General features: G+C 36.2%; 2 protein-coding genes across 2 annotated transcripts; one reads left to right on the plus strand and one right to left on the minus strand.

Moving 5' to 3' along the window:
* The first annotated feature begins 253 nt into the window (after nucleotides 1-253).
* On the plus strand, nucleotides 254-11,067 carry faxca (failed axon connections homolog, metaxin like GST domain containing a). Its single transcript, XM_051107747.1, has 6 exons — nucleotides 254-767; nucleotides 4,316-4,451; nucleotides 4,533-4,729; nucleotides 4,816-5,033; nucleotides 6,788-6,904; nucleotides 6,989-11,067. Exons 1-6 carry the CDS (start codon nucleotides 508-510, stop codon nucleotides 7,273-7,275), a joined length of 1,215 nt encoding a protein of 404 aa, XP_050963704.1. The 5' UTR covers nucleotides 254-507; the 3' UTR covers nucleotides 7,276-11,067.
* Nucleotides 11,062-16,319, minus strand: pou3f2a (POU class 3 homeobox 2a). The gene has a single exon (XM_051107748.1). It carries the CDS (start codon nucleotides 15,985-15,987, stop codon nucleotides 14,968-14,970), a length of 1,020 nt encoding a protein of 339 aa, XP_050963705.1. The 5' UTR covers nucleotides 15,988-16,319; the 3' UTR covers nucleotides 11,062-14,967.
* Nucleotides 16,320-16,572: the final 253 nt, after the last annotated feature.

Raw genomic sequence — 16,572 nt, forward strand, 5'->3', positions numbered from 1 at the left:
AAACTGTAATAGTATCTCAATGATATTAAATAACATTGATGTAAATAGTGCATAGTTATCCTTTGCTCATGTGGTTAGTTGCAAAGCTACTTTTATCCGCTATTTCTCGCACCAAAACAATGAAACATTTTTAAATTACTGAAATATGATTTCATCTTGTGAGCTATTATGAAATTTTTGTTGCCTGTTATAACAGCTATGGATCTGACCAATGAGAGCGGAGAATCTGCAGCATCAGCAGCATCAGCAGCCCCGCCCCTGGTGACGTCCCGCGCTCAGCTGTGCGGTAAACAGCGGCGGCGAGCGGCTGCGGATTGATGCCGACCCCACCGCGGGGACGGACGGCCAGCGTCAGGAGGCGACATGCCCGCTGCTGCTCCTCCTCCTCGCCCGTTCGTCCTTAGACCCTCTGACACCCACATCTTCACCACCTCCACCCTGCGGCACTGATGAAGCCTCCTCTGTCGAACCCACAGCGGGCCGAAGGGCGGATAGAGGAGAGAGAGGATGTACTGGCGCGTCGGCTTCGCCTGGAGCCGCTCCTGCGCGCTTGAACTGGGCCGGAACAAGAGCTTCTCGCTCGCCCTGTGCAGCTCCGAGGAGCATCTCTCGTTGTATGGGTACATCATCGCCTACCCGCTGCAGGAGTACGGAGGGATCATGTCGGCGTTAGGATTCGACTCCTGGTGGAGGAAAACGCTCTACATCACCGGTGGGGCGCTGCTCGCCGCCGCTGCCTATTTACTACACGAGCTGCTTGTCATTAGGTATTATGAAATCTATCTATCTGTCTATCTATTTTATTATTATTACTGCCATCTAAGCAGTTTGTATATTAGCACTTTATGAGCACTGCATAGAGAGTAGTAGCAGTAGTAATAATAATAATGACAATAATAGTTATTATATATGCAGGTATTGTGATTTTGTAAACATATTTAATAATTAATATAAATATTTAATTTTACATAATTTATAATAATTTTATTATAAGTGCTATAATTATTATAAGTGCTTATATTCTGTATTTTTAAATATATAAGCATGGCAGAAGAAATAATAATAGGTTGTAGTAGTAGGTTGTAATATATATATATATATATATATATATATATATATATATATATATATAAAATATAAATTATATATAATTTATATATTTGATTATTCTATAGAATTTTATATACATTTATATAAATTAAATATGAATTATCATGAATTCACCTAGTAAAATAACTAATAGAAATTCATCAAAAAACTATTTAGACTCAAATTTGACAAAACAACAAAATTAATAAAATTACTAAAACAAAATGTAAAAACTAAAACTGAATTCAAAATTTTAATAAACTATATCTCATGATCTTATTTAATCAAAAATAATATAAATAAATAAATATAAAAAATTGATAAAATTAACAAAACAAAATTACTAATTTTTTTTTTTAAAATTGAAATAGAAAATGTAAAAAATAATCAGGAATATTATAAGTAAATAATTATTAAAATCGACAAAACAACAAAATTACTAAAACTTTAAAATAAACATTAAAACAAATTGTAAAACTCTTATTTAAATAAAATCAACAAAACTAAACAAAATGACAAAATTACTATATATATATATATATATATATATATATATATACTTTTTATTAAATATTTTGTTTTTTATTTAATGTTTATATTTTAATATTGTATTTTACATATTTTAGATTTCATTTATTATATTTAATATTTTATAAATAAAAAATACATAAAATAATAAATGTATACAATAATTATTATTATTACTATCTGTGCTTACAGGGTTTTTAAGTAAGAAATATTACCTAAACTAATATCCTGGACAATCATGTCAACACAGTGCAGTGCAATCCATTCATTATCCTCTACCGATGAGTGATGAATGAATACCTGCTAACTGAATTTCGAGCAGGATACTATTTATTACCTCATTTAAAGCCTGAATGTTGTCATTTTGATGTGTGTTATGTCAAGGGCACAGTTGCAAGAGCGTCTCTGTGTGTAGGCCTTGAGGAGAATGTCTCCTTGTGTTATTGTGATGTGACAGAATGACCTTTATCGGCCGCTTGTGAGGCTGTGTAAATACTGACCCGTCAATATAGTGATCAGAGACAGTTGGGTTTAATTCTGTGCTTTTGTTTCGTCTCTGACCTTTGCAGAACTGGCAGTGCTCTTAGTCGTCAGCAAAACATCTCAGGTTACACGAGGCCCTGGGAAAGGCTGATGGACTTGCTGTTATTAGACCATCGTTCACATGAGCTATTGATTCACACGTGCATTACACAAATATAATAACATATGATTAATTGTTTTAAGATCAGACACATAAGTGCAAAATGCTTTTAATGAGTTTCAGCACCAGTGATGTGGACAGCGACTACATCCTACTAATGGAAAACACTAAAGACTGATCTCTGAAAGTGTTTCTGAAATGTTTCTGGTGCATTTTTAAACAAAATTGATCATTTTAGGATTTGATGAACTTGGTTTAAAAATAATAAAATGCCCCAAAAATATGCCTGAGGCATATCTAGAGACCAAAATATCATAGCAACCAACCAGAAAACACATCTGTAAACACCATAATTTTTTTTTTTCTGTTGACTTATATAATGAAATGTAAAAATATAATTTCTCCAATAGGCAATCAAAAGTGTAGTTGTAAATCCTGTAAGTGCTGTATTTGGTCATCTTGCTCAGTTTGGAATATTTCTGGTGCATGCAGAACCAAAACTGATCAATTTTAAAAAAACTTGGTTTTATATGATAAAAATGCCCAAACATATCCTGTAGCCTCTAGAATATTACAGAAATTAAGCAGAAAACACATTAAAAACTAATTAAAAACAATATTTTTCTGTTGTCTCAATTGAATTTAATATTTTAATTTCTCACATAGGCAATAAAAACTAATCTAATAAGCCCAAAGCTTTCCACAATAGATGCTGCTGTACTTAGTCATCTTGCTGGAAAAAAAGGACATTAAATGAGGAACTAACCACAAAACACATAAAAGTAAAATAAAAAATAAACCCATATATATATATATATATTTATATACATATATATGTGTGTGTGTGTGGAAGCCACCAGAATACACATTAAAACAACTTAAAAATTAATAAATATGAATAAATAATAAATATTAATATATAAATATGAATAAATTAATAAATATTTTTCGCCTGTTATCTAAAATAATTTAATTTAATAATATAATGTTTTCCAAAGGCAATGCTAATGGGCACAAAGCTATAGATGATGTATATATGGTGATCTTGCTTATTTTGAAATGTTTCTGGTACGTTTTCCGACAAAATTGATAATTTTAGAATTTGTTGAAAATTTAAAAATGTCCAAAAAAAAGACACTGAATGAGGTACATGAACCATAATATTATAGGAAGCCACCAGAATACACATTAAAACAACTTAAAAATTAATAAATATGAATAAATAATAAATATTAATATATAAATATGAATAAATTAATAAATATTTTTCGCCTGTTATCTAAAATAATTTAATTTAATAATATAATGTTTTCCAAAGGCAATAAAACGTATCTAATGGGCACAAAGCTTTCCACAATAGATGATGCTATATATGGTGATCTTGCTCATTTTTAAATGTTTCTGGTGCATTTTGCAACAGAACTGATAATTTTAGAATTTGTCGAACTCAATTTAAAAATAAATAAATAAACAAACAAACAAGACATTGAATGAGGTATCTGAGACAGAATATTATAGGAACCAACCAGAAAACAAATTAAAAACAACCTAAAAATGTAATTTTCCCCCTGTTGTCTTAAATAATTTAATTTAATAATATAATTTCTTCAACGGGCAATAAAAGCAATAAAAAGTATCTAATGGGCACAAAGCTTTCCATAATAGATGATGCTATATATAGTAATCTTGCTCATTTTTACATATTTCTGGTGTGTTTTGAAACAAAATTGACAATTTTAGTCAAAAAAACAAAACAAAACATAGACACCGAAGGAAGTACCTGAGTCATATCTAGAGGCCAGAATATTATAGAAATCAATTTGAAAATACATTAAAAACTGCATAAAAATCTATTTTACTGCGTAATTCAAATTTCTCCCAAAGTTATAATATGATTCTCCCATTAGTATCTAATGGGCCCAAAGCTTTTAACAGTAGATGCTGCTAGATCTTGCTCATTTGGACAGTTTGGTGTATTTTAGTATATTTTTGTACATTTGTGAACTGTTTGAACTTCATCAATTTCAGTATATTTCCTTATTTGCTGCCCTGTAGGAAGGAACAGGAGTTGGACTCTGAAGACGCCATCATTCTGCATCAGTTTGCCCGGCCTAAAACTGGAGTCCCTAGCCTGTCCCCCTTTTGTTTGAAGATCGAAACGTACCTGCGGATGGCGGACCTGCCCTACCAGGTATCAAAATATATGATGATGAAGATATGATTGAGAAAAGAGAAGGATGGTTTTCAAACATTCAAACTGTTTTCTTCTCAGAACTACTTCGATGGGAAGTTGTCTCCTCAAGGGAAGATGCCGTGGATCGCGTATAATAAGGAGCAGGTGTGCGGGACAGAGTTCATCATCGACTTCCTGGAGGAGAAGCTCGGCGTGAACCTCAACTCTGGCCTGAGTCCTCAGGAGAAAGCCATCTCACGTGCCATCACCAAAATGGTGGAGGAACACTTCTACTGGTGAGACCGAGCTGTATTTTCTTCACATATGGTCTAAATCAACCTAAAAAGGGTTGATAATCTAAATGCAATGTGTTTTGCTTTAGGACGATAGCATACTGTCAATGGGTGGACAACGTAGAGGAAACGCAGAAGATGTTAGCCACAAACGGGCCGCTGAGTGACCTGCTCAGGTGGATCTTGAGTCAGGTGACCGGCAGCATCGTGAAGAGAGAGATGTACGGCCACGGGATCGGACGCTTCTCTAAAGAGGAAGTTTACTCTCTGATGGAGAAAGATATGCGCACACTTGCCACATTCCTAGGTATGTTTTGAACACCTGAGGCATGCCTTGTGAGCGTAATATTTTAGTCATTTTTATGTAGTATAGATCATTCTAGATGATTCTTGAGAGTTCAGAGCTTTTGAAACAGGTTACAAAATAATGCAGCAATGGATCTATGCTGCCCTCTAGTGCTCAGTAAGCCTAAGTCCTCTTTTCACACCGCAACAAATGATTTTCTTAGTATTTTTGTCTTATTCTCCAGTACATTTGGCTACTTTTTATTTTAAGGTGTCCTTGTCACAGTATGATTTTAAATGTAAGTATTGAGTAATGGTAATGAACTACATGTACTTACTATATGGTTAGGGTTAGGATTTGGCATGTAGTTAAACATAATTAATTGTTATTATATAGTAATTACATGTAACATGTGTAACAAGGACACCTTAAAATAAAGTGTTACCGTACATTTTATATCAAGATACACTTTACTTAAGAATCAAAATGAGTTAATTGAATATTGTTTTTTAAAAATGTGACAAAGTTATGGTTAAAACAAAAATGTACTTAATTCTAAGGCAAAAAAAGATTATTTTTCTTACTCCGCCAAATATTTTTCTTGTTTTAAGCATAAACGTAGTTTGATACAATTTCATACCATTTTATAGATATCAAAAGTCACATTTGTGAGAAAATAAATTCAGAATTGTAATACAAATATTTGAAATTTCAAGATGCAAACTCAGAATTCTAAGGAAAAAATTCAAAATTGCAAGATGTAAACTTGCAATTGTGAGAAAAAAGTAAGAATTGCAAGATACAAATTCACAAATGCATGAGTTTATATCTCACAATTCTGACTTCTTTCTAATGAAGTCACAATTCTATTTTTTTCCAGTGGAGGAAAAAAACTATTATGTAAGAAATGTATTCAGAATTCAAAGAAAAAAAGTGAGAATTGGGAGACCTGAAATTTCAGTATGTAAACTTCTGAAGAATTCTGAGGAAAAAAGTCAGTGTTTGTATCTTACAATTCTAAAGTATTTTTCTCTCAGTTTATATCTCACAATTCTGATTTTTCTTTTCTGAATTGTGATGATATACATTTGCAATTGCTAGAAAAAGTCACAATTATGTTTTTTTATTCAATGGAAGAAAAAACAATTATGTAAGAGATGTATTCAGAATTCAGAGAAAACAAGTGAGAATTGAGAGACCAATATTCAGAATTCTAAAAATATATATATATTTTTTTCAATATGTAAACTCAGAATTCTGAGGCAAAAAGACAGAGTTGTGAAAAAGTCAAAATTGCATAATGTAAACTTGCAAATCTAAGAAAAAAAAAGTCAGAATTGCAAGATATAAATATACAGTTGCATAAGTTTATATCTCACAATTCTGACTCTCCTTTTCAGAATTGTGATATAAACTTGCAATTGCTAGAAAAAAAGTCAATATTCTATCTGTTTATTCCATGGAGGGGGAAAAAAACTATTATGTAAGACGCATTCTAAATTCGGAGAAAAAAGTCAAAATTGCAAGATGTCAATTCTGTGAAAAAAATCAGATTTCCAAGATATTGCAATTCAATGAAAAAGTCATAATTGGCAGATAAAAAGTCATAATTACCCTTTTTTTTTTAATCTGTGATAGAAAAAAGCTTACATAGGTACCTCAGCCATATCTAGAGAGCAAAACATCATAGCAAACAACCTGAAAACACATTAAAAATATTACTTTTTTTCTATTGTCTTACATAATTAAGTTTAATAATGTAATTTATCCCAAAGGCAATAAAAAGTATCTAATGGGCCCGAAGCTCTCCACAGTAGATGCTGCAGTATTTGGTCATCTCGCTCAGGCCATGTGGTCTCTCCCAGGAACGCGTCCGGAGCAGTTGATCAAAGGTGAGGTCATGAACTCATGCTTTTTTGTATGGGAATACTGTCATATAAAGTTTTGAACTGACTGAAGCTGCTTGATCGGTGCAGGCGAGTTTATCAACCTGGCCATGTACTGTGAGCGAATCCGCCGGAAATTCTGGCCGGAGTGGTTTGTGGACGTCGACGACCTGTACTACGACGGACTAAGCGAGGAGCCGGATTCTCCTTCCCAACTTCCCGATTTGGGTCTGTATTCGCGCAGCGGCAGCTTCCAGGAGCAGGAAAGCACTCTGTCCCACCATGACACGCCGTCGCCGGACAGCGACGTCACCGGACGCTCCCTGTTCGACTCTGACATGGACACTGAATGCTCAGAAATGGAGCAGTTGAAGTGAAAACCACACCCCCTTGATGATGCATCTGCACGGGCCCCGCCCCCTTTGTTCTCCCACAAGCCCTTTAGCAGGGGAAGGGTTGTTCAAATAAAGATGTGGTGACGTGGCAGCGGTTTTCCCGGACTCTCAGCAGAGGGATGGCAATAAAGCCGACGGGAGAGGTAGTCTGACACTTTTTAATTAATGAATACAGAGGATTTTATTAAATGAGGGAAGCCCAGATCATAGAGAATCCAGAGAGTAAAAAAGAGTGAGAAAGGAGTGAATGACGTTTCCGCTGAATCACTCCTCCTGCCGTGTGCGCTTGAAATCAGCAGAATGACATCATCACATGTGACCACTTCCCATTCACCGTGCGTGTTTGTAGCTAAACAACATTTCTTACATCCTGGGGTTTAATATTTTACGGGTAGACAGATAGGAAGAAGGATTTTGGGTGATGATTAAAATGTGTAGATACTTATTGAGTGAAATGCCTTGATGGCACAGTATTTCATAGTCCATCTAAAATTCATGTCCAGTTTTATTGAGTCAAATCTACAAATATGCAAAGCGAGAAAACTGATGGATGATTAGCGTGAAAATATTAATCTAACGTTTTTATTTTCTCAATCTCTAACTATTGCAGTGAGCAGAGTTCCCAAATTGATGATCTTGCCATTTTAAATTTTTATGGCCAATAATGGAATGCATTAATGAATAATTCACCCAAAAATTAAACTTCTGTAATTTAATCATCCTTTTATCATTCCTAGCCTATATGACTTCATTTATTCCGTAGAACATTAAACTTTTGAACAGAGTTTATGCATTTTTTTTCAGACAATAAATGTACACAGTGACTAGAGACTGTCAAGATCTAAATATATATGTATATATATATATATATTAAAATATATATAATATTATGTGAGGAACAGATGTAAAACTTTTTTTGGAACATTTTTGAAAAAATCGAAATTGCATATGCATAATATTTTTTTTCACTATCACATTTGATACTGGCTTTTATGGCTCATATAATATGATATACGAAAATATGGAGCTCAGTTTTATTCAGGAATAAAAACTATTTACATAAAATGCATATTTATTGCTCTAGCCTGATGTATCATATTTGATACTCACAATTTAACATGATTTTTCTGAAAAAATTATGTATGGATAATCAAGTAAACCTAAGTTGCATCAGTCCAGAATATAAAAGTTATTTTTATGCTTACTTAATAAAAATCAGTCACAGCAAAAAGACATGTGAATCACAACATATTAAAAAGATACTAAAAGGCCTTTTACATGCTAAAAAGTCTGAATTATCAGTCAGATGACAGAAGGCATGTAGTAGATTGTGTACAACAGGTTTTTTTTAGTAAAGTTTTGATCATGTTCATTTAGAGCCGTATTTAAAGGGATAGTTCACCCAAAAATGAAAATTCGGTCATTAATTTGGTCAGAAAGCTCTTGGATTTGATCAGAAATAGGTTTTACGAGTTTAGAATGACATGAGGGTGAATAATTAATGACAGAATTTTTATTTTTGGGTGAACTATTCCTTTACCTTTGAAGGTTTAACGTCAGTCATATTGCATGTTTCATCACTTCTTCCCTGCATGTTTAAATATTGACCCATTATTATTAGATTTTGGGTGAATTATTCATACAGGAGCAAATATGGTGAAAAAATAGACAAATATGGTAATTTAATTGTTTGTGGTTCTATCTACAATCAATATAGTCTGCAATGCAGATTCTGAATTAGCTGAATGCAGCCACACTGTTGAAATCTATACCATGCGTGACTCATACGTGTGCAGCTGTTATATATGCTAAATGTGTAGGTAAAAACATCACTTGTGTTTGTCAAACAGCAAACACTACAGATTGTGATCTGTGATTGTGCAATAGCGCCTCCTGTGGGCTGCATCCTTATTTACTACGACAGAAAGACACTGGACCAGAATAGAAACAGAATACTCTGGTAATGCAGCAGTGTTACTCAAATGCAGCCATTACAGAAGGAGATGCATAACACAATACAGATGGAGACAGACAGCTGATGTGTGTGTGTGTGTGTGTCCATCTGCTGCATGACTGAGTCACTGAGTCATCGTCACACATGAACACACTCGCAGGAATGATCTCCCATGGGTTGATGCACAAAGAATGACACATGCAGGACAGGAGACTTATGTTTTTTCTGTTCCGTACTGAGATATAATCTGTATCTTGCTGTGCCGTACAAACTTCCTTCCTGTTACCACATGCCCTTTTAATGTCTTGAACGTAATCTTGCATTAAGATGCTGTCTATGTGAAGCACTTATAAAAAAGAATAGGAAGCATCTCACCATTTTTACGCCCTTCAAATGCAACGTTATTAGGAAATATGTAGGACAAAACGGTTTTATATAAACATCAGGTTAATGAACTGGTGCTTTATTAGAAATAAAAGGTTTGCATGCCAGTGTTTAAAAGTGCCAAAGACTTAAAGGAACAGTTCGGCCAAAAATGAAAATTTGCTTAGGTTTTACCTTCAGGCCATCCAAACGTAGAAGTCAGTTCGGATTTTTTTAATAGAAACAGATTTGGAGAAATTTTGCATCACTTGCTCACCAATGGATCCTTTGCAGTGAATAGGTGCCGTCAGAATGGGAGTCCAAACAGCTGATAAAAGCATCACAATTAATCCACAAAACTCCAGTCCATTAGTTAACATTTGGTGAAGTTGGAAAAAGCAATATAATGGCTTAAGATCTCATATGTTAGCTCGAAGCAATGAAAATTTGAAGTTACATCTTTTCACTCATTCTGACGGCACCCATTCACTTCAGAGGATCCATTAATGAGCAAATGCCGTAATGCTAAATTTCTCTAAATCTGTTCTGATGAAGAAACTCATCTACATCTTGAACAGTCTGAGGGTGAGTAAATTTTCAGCAAATGATCATTTTTGGGTGAACTTTTCCTTTAAAGTAAGATCATATTGGCAGACAGTCTGAGTAAAACCATTACATATATATATCTTTCTTAAGATGTTTGTTTGTTTGCTTGCTTGTTTGAATTGTTGTTGATTTACAACTGTGCCTGATTCTAAAAACAAACAATTATTTATATTTTTTATGTTTTCTGTGTATGTGTTATTCCTGGACAACTTGACCTTTTTTATTTATCGCTTGTGATTTAATTTATATTTTTAAAGTATTGCAAAAGACTTTCGATGAGTTTTCTATTTTTTCATGAATATCTGTAGTTGTTTTAGGTTCTTTGAGAGCTGTTTGTTTTACATGCTGTTTGTTTGATTATATCGAATGAATTTCAGACGACGCTCACTAGGCCAGAATCTAAGGCTTGTCTTCAAAAACTCACTACAAGCGTTACAGGCTATTACAAATGAATTTTTAATGGTTTCTTGTTGAGCTTTACTTTCTAGTCATTTTATCATCCGTACATGACAATCTTGTAGTTATTATCTTCATAAGACATACAGCCCCACTCATATCCCAGAGGTGATGGAAATATGGCAACCCAAAGACGGAATAATTGAAAGGCAATGGTAAAAGTTTCCTAACAAGTGTGTGTGTGCTGATTTTAGAGCCATATTACAGAGTCTGTGTTGTGTGTATCATGACCCTGTTGGATTTATTACGGGCTATACATAATATTGGGGAGGGAGGGTTGTGTACATGAACTAATGATCACTGTAACATAAGGAACCAAACTTGTCTGGCGAATGTGTTAAAGATATATTGAAAATATTTCATGAAATATAGCTGTATTAAATGAACTGCTCCTGGTTGTATGTGTGGTTTCTGATTACAGTTCATTCTTAATATTTTTTACTGATAGGCTACACATGATTTATAAGGATTTTTAAACCTCCTAATTTCTTTCCTTATGCACAGAAAAACTTAAATGTGACCCTGGACCAGAAAACCAGTCTTAAGTAGCACGGGTATATTTGTAGCAATAGCCAACAATACATTATTGATTTTTCTTTTATGCCAAAAATCATTAGGATATTAAATAAAGATAATGTTCCATGAAGATATTTTGTAAATTTTCTACTGTAAATATACCAAAACTTAGTTTCTGATTAGTAATATACATTGCTGAGAACTTAATTTTGACAACTTTAAAGGTGATTTTCTCAATATTTAGTTTTTTTGCACCCACAGATTCCAGATTTCCAGATTGTATCTTGGCCAAATATTGTCATATCTTAACAAACCAAATATCAATGGAAAGCTTATTTATTCAGCTTTCAGCTGGTATAAATCTCAGTTTTAAAAAAATTACCCTTATGATTGGTTTTGTGGTCCAGTTTCACAAATCATATTAATCAATATAGTGTGTAGGCTATATACTGACAGTCACAAATGGCTGCTTAGTGAAATTAGTACGCTAAAATATTATAAAAAACATTTTATGGTTTTATTTTAACCATTTATTTATTCAGTTAATCTAAATCGGGTATTAATATCTCAATTTAAAGTGCGATATCGACTTTGTTTTTAACGTAAAGCCGGAAGCGGCTGTTTGTAACTTGAATGTGCGAGGCTTCCGGTAGGCTATCATCCACTTCCACTTCATTTACTTTCCCAAAAACAAACCGTTATTGGCATTATTTGTCATGTGGTTTTAATCTGTTATTGTAATCATAAACACACTGGTTTGTAACGCAAATATACGTTTACCGTTTACTGCACTTTGTTATTATTTTAGTTACTAGCGGCTAATGAAACGGAAGTCTCGCACATTCGAACAAAATAACTTCCGCGTTGCAGATTGCTTGGAATCCAACACAAGATTTAAAGCACACGGGGGTTTTAAAATAAATTCAGTTTTGATATTCAGTTGATATTCAACCTCAAAAAATAGAGATTGATCCAAAGTTTATGTTCCACCTGCTCCAAATGACTACAAGAACTTTCCAACGGTAAGAACAAACACAACCTTGTCAGGAAAAACTGATGCTCACGCTACCAGAGGGAAATTAATATGATTCACAACTAATATACAATGACTTACAACCTATACAAAACTCTACAGGTACCATCTGCATTGACAACATACAAGATGAGCGACTACGGCAGGGTATATCTATCAAATACACCCCCAAGCTCAAAATCCATGACTGTATATTTGACTAAACGGAACATGCAAACACAGACAACTGTAATATCTCAATTTCCTCCACCACATTTTTGTCAATAGATGGCGCTCATAGCACACACTCGCCACACAAACACACAGTTGCGGCTTTACGCAGTTTTTCAAGGCAGTAAAAATTTCCATGGCCCTAAGACTCACTGTTCATTATAAACACACAATAAATAAAATTAGCATCTAGTGTTTTGGTCGTTTTGCTAAAATGCAGCTGATTGATTTAAAGGAAATGACCGATGATATTTGATATTATATTAAATGGCATACATTTTAATCGTTTAAAAGCTATTATTAATTATTAAACAGCTCACTAATGTATTAGTAGCAACAGTTATTTTGCTTCCACGAATATATTTTAAAGCCATTTGCCTGTTTGGATTTTAAAAAAGTCCTATTTAAATCCAGAATAGCTTCATAAAATATTCACGTACGTCTCCGTTCTCTTTCGACACACGTTTGAACCCGTCAAATCCGTCTTCATTAGCGGTGAAACGGCAAGTATTTGCCTCCATGGTCACGTAGAAATCGAAGCGAAGCAATTGCAACGGGCTGCGATGGATCTACAGCATCATCTCATCCCGAGGCAACATTATATTCAACAGCCTTGATGCTGGAATAACGTGAGAAATTGTGAATCCATTTATCTTGAGGATCTTCATGCGCGGGGCACAGATTCATGAGAGGCACTTCTTTATATAAAAACGTATTCATTTAATGACAAAAGGCGTTTTAAAAACTGTGCAATTTTTCTGTCAAAACCAAAGACATTACTGGTCTCAATAGGGCACACTGACAGCTTGTGCTTTGGCAGTGCCAGGTTAAGTGCACAAATATACAAGTATTCACAGAGCCATAGAAAATTCAAAATGAAAAATCCACGCACAATGTCCTTGTTTTTCGATGCAGGCCATCAAATCAGTGTAACACGGCTGGTGTTATATATTTCCCGTTAAAGAAAAGGAGACAAATTTGGGATAAACAAGAAACACAAAAGAGCAAACAGATACAAACATGTTGAGGCTTATACATTTAGTTGACGCACAAATTCACACAATATTACTATAATAATGGGCAAGAAAACTGGCCTTTGTTATTATTATTATTATTATTATTATTGTTGTTGTTGTTATTTTGGCGTTGTTGTTTTTAAAACTTGATCGGTGTTACTGTAATAATTACAAGCAAAAATAATTTGCCTCTATTATTATTATTACATAAATATTATTATTATTATTATGTCGTCAATGTAGTTTTTAAAATCTTGTCATTTCCACATAAAGCGTTTCCAGACAAATGAATGAAATGAAATAAAAGCTCAGCTTGTTTTTATCTTGAATATATAAATATCAAATTATACGAGTCGGTTTTGGTTTGTTTTACATTTCCTAAATCAGAAAAAGATAAATTACCAAAAATGGTTACATTTAGAACAGGAAAAATGTTCATAAACAAGCCACTGTCTCAAAATCGTGAACGCTTTTGGTGCATTCTTACAGAAATTCACTCAAAACCGTAAGAAAACCCCAACTGGGTGGTTAATTATAAAGAGCTGGTATCATTTAATTTAATTTGTGAATATATTTCGATATGATCCACAACACTGTGCGTTTCTGGGTTTTACTGTTTCCTCAGGCCTCTGTTTTGCACCAGCAGTGTGAATCCGTGATCTGCATGAAATCGGGCTGCTTTGCTTGTGAACGACACACAGCAGCACTTGGCAGCCTTTGTTGTGACCGAAATTAGACTTTTAAAAAATGATCACGTTTGTATTTAACAGTAATGCTTTTAGATAAGTTAATATGTACATAATGGTAATAATTTACAAAATAATAAATATTATTGTTATTGTTGTTAATTTTGCGTATTAGAATTTTTTATCTTTTATTTAAATAATGCAGATATTTCGTTTATTATTATTGTTGTTATAACTATTATTACTATTGGGTTATTTATTGCCATTAATATATAAGGGTGAATGAAATGCAAACACACAATTTTAATCAGCATTAAACCTTTTGTGATTATGACGAAAATAATAATAATAATAATTAATAATAACAATAACAATAATAATAATAATAACAATAATAATAATAATAATAATAATTAAGCATTTGCCATTAATATACGGAAGAGAATGCACAGTAGACTGCACCGGCTTAATTTCAATCAGCAATAAACCTTTTGTGGTCATGAGGGGAAGATGGCGCGCCCCTGACGCCTTTTTTCACAGCTTTCGGTTGGAAGTGATATGATGCTTTCACAGATCCCCGGACTTGAAAAGAAGAAATCTCTTAAATAAAATAATATTTACGTTCCCTCTTTAGGTTCAGCCGCGGCGCGTAACGCCTCAGAGCGTGTTTTCCGGCGCCCGTGCCCGTATATTGTTCGCGCAACCACGCGCGCTCCGCGCCCTCGGAGGTGCCACACAGAGAGAGAGACACACTTCATCACCGTCGGTCCGCCCCGAACGGGCTTGTTGACCGGGACAAAGAGACAGTCGATTATGCGTCAGGCCGCCCCTTTCTCACGGAACAGGTGTCTGCGCGCCGTGGTGAGGCGAGGCGTCCCCGTAAACGTCCTCGTTGCCGGCCATCGGTCCGTTCTGGGGCGTCATTCGCTTCTCCTTCTGCCGCCGGTTGCAGAACCAGACCCGCACCACCTCCTTCTCCAGCTGCAGGCTATCGGCCAGCGAGTTGATCTCGGACGCGCCGGGTTTCGGGCACTTGAGGAAGTGGCTCTCCAGGGCCCCTTTGACGCTCACCTCGATGGAGGTCCGCTTTTTCCTCTTCCTCCCCTGCGCCGCGATCTTGTCCAGGCTGGTCGGGCTCCCCGAGGTGGAGTCCGCCTCCTCCAGCCATTTGTTGAGCAGGGGCTTGAGTTTGCACATGTTCTTGAAGCTCAGCTGGAGCGCCTCGAACCTGCAGATGGTGGTCTGCGAGAAGACGTTGCCGTAGAGGGTGCCCAGCGCCAGCCCCACGTCCGCCTGCGTAAAGCCCAGCTTGATCCGGCGCTGCTTGAACTGCTTGGCGAACTGCTCCAGGTCGTCCGAGGTCGGCGTGTCCTCGTCCGAGTGCAGGCTCTGCGGGTGGCCGTGCTCGCTCAGATGCGGGCTGTGGTGGTCCTCGTGGTGCATCCCGCCGGGCTCACCGTAGCCGGGCTGAGAGTAGATGAGGCTCTGCCCGTTGGAGGTGCTCATGCTCGGCATGGTGGTGGCGCGCCAAGCGGCTGCCTCGTGATGCTGCTGGCTCTGCTGCACCAGATGCGCCTGCCTCGGCGAGTGCTGCAGCTCCTCCACCGGCTTAATGTCCTGCTCGCCCAGCGGGCTGGCGGGCCACGGCGACCCCTCTCCCCCGTGAGACAGCGCCGCCGTCAGCCACTGGTGCGCGTGGCCGAGCGTGCTCCCGCTGCTCTGCAGGGTGGTGTACTCGCTCTGCAGAAGGCTGTGCGCGTCCCTGTAGGCCGGCGGCGGCGGCGTCTGCTGCATGCTGCCGGGCTCCGAGCTGGACGTGAGGATGCTGTAGTGGTTGGACGCCGCGGTCGCCATAGTTTCCACAGCTACTCTGTGCCACAGGCGGCTCCCCAGCGCGCCAGAGCCGCGAGGACGCAGAGGCGCGCACCTGAGATCCGCCTCGCGCTGCTGTCGATTGGTTAGAAGCGCTTGACAGATGTGGCAGCGGCGCGTTCATTGGTCGCGCTAGACTCGACACACAAGCCCCATCCCATTGCGCTCGCCTCAAAACAAGCACAGAGGGATCGGCAGTGACAGGGCGCAATGGGCTCCAAAGGTATCCGGCCTGGCTTTCCTTAAGTTTTTCTTTAACTTTAAATCGTTCACAGTTTAGTCATTTTGGTAGGACTTATTTGATTATTTCATTCAAATAGAACAATAATTCATTCTCGCTTGCATTCGTTATTACTGGTTATTTTACAAGTCTAAAAAGAACTAAAATAGTTTTTAATATTATCGGTGAAAACTAGCATATGAGAAAATTACGTTTTATAACCGTGTTTTTATCGGTTAAGTAAACGGTAAATTGTCACACAAAAATACATTTGAGTAAAAAAAAAAAAAAAAACAGTATTACATATATATGTATATATGTATATAAATAATCAAATAATCAATCAA

This window comes from Labeo rohita, chromosome 4 (assembly GCF_022985175.1).
Source record: "Labeo rohita strain BAU-BD-2019 chromosome 4, IGBB_LRoh.1.0, whole genome shotgun sequence".
Classification (NCBI taxonomy): Eukaryota; Metazoa; Chordata; class Actinopteri; order Cypriniformes; family Cyprinidae; genus Labeo; species Labeo rohita.

Coding starts and splice junctions, on each gene's coding strand:
- faxca (XM_051107747.1), top strand. CDS start 508: ATGTACTGGCGCGTCGGCTTCGCCTGGAGCCGCTCCTGCGCGCTTGAA. Junction 4,452..4,532: donor TGGCGGACCTGCCCTACCAG/GTATCAAAATAT, acceptor TTTTCTTCTCAG/AACTACTTCGATGGGAAGTT. Junction 6,905..6,988: donor TCCGGAGCAGTTGATCAAAG/GTGAGGTCATGA, acceptor TGATCGGTGCAG/GCGAGTTTATCAACCTGGCC.
- pou3f2a (XM_051107748.1), bottom strand. CDS start 15,987: ATGGCGACCGCGGCGTCCAACCACTACAGCATCCTCACGTCCAGCTCG.